At 43.0% G+C, this 2,085-nt stretch overlaps 1 protein-coding gene across 1 annotated transcript in view; it reads left to right on the top strand.

Annotated features, from left to right (window-relative positions):
• derl2 (derlin 2) overlaps positions 1-1,513 on the top strand; it is a 6,725-nt gene extending 5,212 nt beyond the window's left edge. The window contains exons 6-7 of the mRNA XM_014032016.1: positions 847-937; positions 1,009-1,513. Of these exons, the coding sequence (XP_013887470.1) occupies positions 847-937; positions 1,009-1,117 (200 nt within the window). The 3' untranslated portion in view covers positions 1,118-1,513. The remainder of the gene's footprint in view (positions 1-846; positions 938-1,008) is intronic.
• The last annotated feature ends 572 nt before the right edge of the window (positions 1,514-2,085 follow it).

Genomic DNA, 2,085 nt, shown 5'->3' with positions numbered 1-2,085 from the left:
GATGTTCTGCTCCTTCAGACTTTTAGCTGATGTTCTGCTCCTTCAGACTTTTAGCTGATGTTCTCCTTCAGACTTTTAGCTGATGTTCTGCTCCTTCAGACTTTTAGCTGATGTTCTGCTCCTTCAGACTTTTAGCTGATGTTCTCCTTCAGACTTTTAGCTGATCTTGTAGCTCAGTGAATGAACTCCGACTCTGGAGTTAAAGCCATCTGAATATCTCTCCGGCGGCCATCTTGAATTTTGGAGAAGCATTTAGATATTACTTTAGCTTGTTTTTTGGCTAATTACCAGATTAATGCTTTGTTTTAAAAATAGCTGATTTATAGCTCTGTTTAGCATTAGCATCAGCTGTTTGACATTAGACCTAGCTAATGTAACCTTTGACCTCCATGACCCTGACGGACTCAGGATCGTTGTTKACACACATCCTGTGGAGCTGTAAACTTCCTGTGTTACACTTAGAAGAACGTTCATTTACAGCTTCTATTAGCTTTGTTAGCATTTTTACATGCTAATTAGCTTTCAGCATGTGGCAGGGGTTGTTTTTGGCTACAACCCCACCAACAATTCACCCTTTAATTCAGCCAGTATCTTTAAATCTGATTCATTCAACGTGAAAACAACAAAATCAACAGGAAATCACTGAATTTAGTAGAGAAGATGCTGAAAAATGCTAAATAAGACTAAAAGTAGCTAAAATCAGTAAAGGAAAGCTAAAAGAATGAGAAAGAAGCTGTAGCTGTAATAAATGGTCCTCACTCTGCGTACGTTCAGCTGACCCTATCAGGCCCACCTGTCAGGTGTYGTTAAGCCCCGCCCCTTGTAATAAGGTGTGTTTACTTCCAGGCATCGCTGTGGGGCATGTTTACTACTTCCTGGAGGACGTGTTTCCCAACCAGCCCGGGGGGGGCCGCTGGCTGAAGACCCCGTCCATCATGTGAGTCTCTGCTCCTGATCTCATTCTGTCATCAGATGGCTGAATAAATCCAACATGGCCGCCTCCCACAGAAAGATGYTGTTCGACACTCCGGAGGAGGAAGACCCCAACTACAACCCCCTGCCCGAGGACCGACCTGGGGGCTTCGCCTGGGGGGAGGGGCGGCGCCTCGGAGGGTAGCGCTGTCCTGTTGGACTGCGGGGTCAGCTGCAGGCTCCAGGACCCGGGACCGTCCCTCGGACCCATGAAGGACTCGACGTGGTCTTTGTTTTCGTTGCTTGGGTTCTGGCTGCAGGAAGCCCGACGAGCAGAACTGTTTGAGCCAACGTTCTGGTGTTTGTGTTCGTGGACTTTCATCATGTTCAGGAAGTCTTCTGGGTGCCAGAGTGTGTCCCTGAGACGCACACAGACTATGGACCAAGAGTCCCTGGACTCACACGATGGTGGTCTTCATCCCTGATACAAAATATTAACATGTGGAAAAGAAACAAATGATCATTTAATTCTATAAAATCTATTCAGACCAGGAGTCTTTTTTCATTTCTCTTTTTCAAACAATAAACATGTTGCAGATGTTTTTGTCTTTTTATATTAGTACAATTTTTATTGATTAATAACACTCAAAGTTGGCTGAACCCCAAACACCATGTTGTTCAGTGACCGGTCAGACAGGAAGTGGACTACAGAGTCCACCAGGGCATTTTCTTCTTTTACGTTACCTCACAATACTGTTGTGTTACCTCACAATACTGTTGTGTTACCTCACTATACTATTGTGTTACCTCACAATACTATTGTGTTACCTCCACAATACTGTTGTGTTACCTCCACAATACTGTTGTGTTACCTCACTATACTGTTGTGTTACCTCACTATACTATTGTGTTACCTCACAATACTTTTGCGTTACCTCAATACTTTTGCGTTACCTCAAAATACTTTTACGTTACCTCAAAATACTTTTGCGTTACCTCAATACTTTTGCGTTACCTCATAATACTTTTGCGTTACCTCAATACTTTTGCGTTACCTCACAATACTTTTGCGTTACCTCAAAATACTTTTGCGTTACCTCGCAATATTGTTTTGCATTCCCACGCAAAAGTTTGATTTGTATTTGAACTGAATTAAATCAGACTTTTGTTTTG

This window comes from Austrofundulus limnaeus, unplaced genomic scaffold (assembly GCF_001266775.1).
Source record: "Austrofundulus limnaeus strain Quisiro unplaced genomic scaffold, Austrofundulus_limnaeus-1.0 Scaffold1364, whole genome shotgun sequence".
Classification (NCBI taxonomy): Eukaryota; Metazoa; Chordata; class Actinopteri; order Cyprinodontiformes; family Rivulidae; genus Austrofundulus; species Austrofundulus limnaeus.
This window is presented reverse-complemented; position numbering and strand designations above follow the sequence as displayed.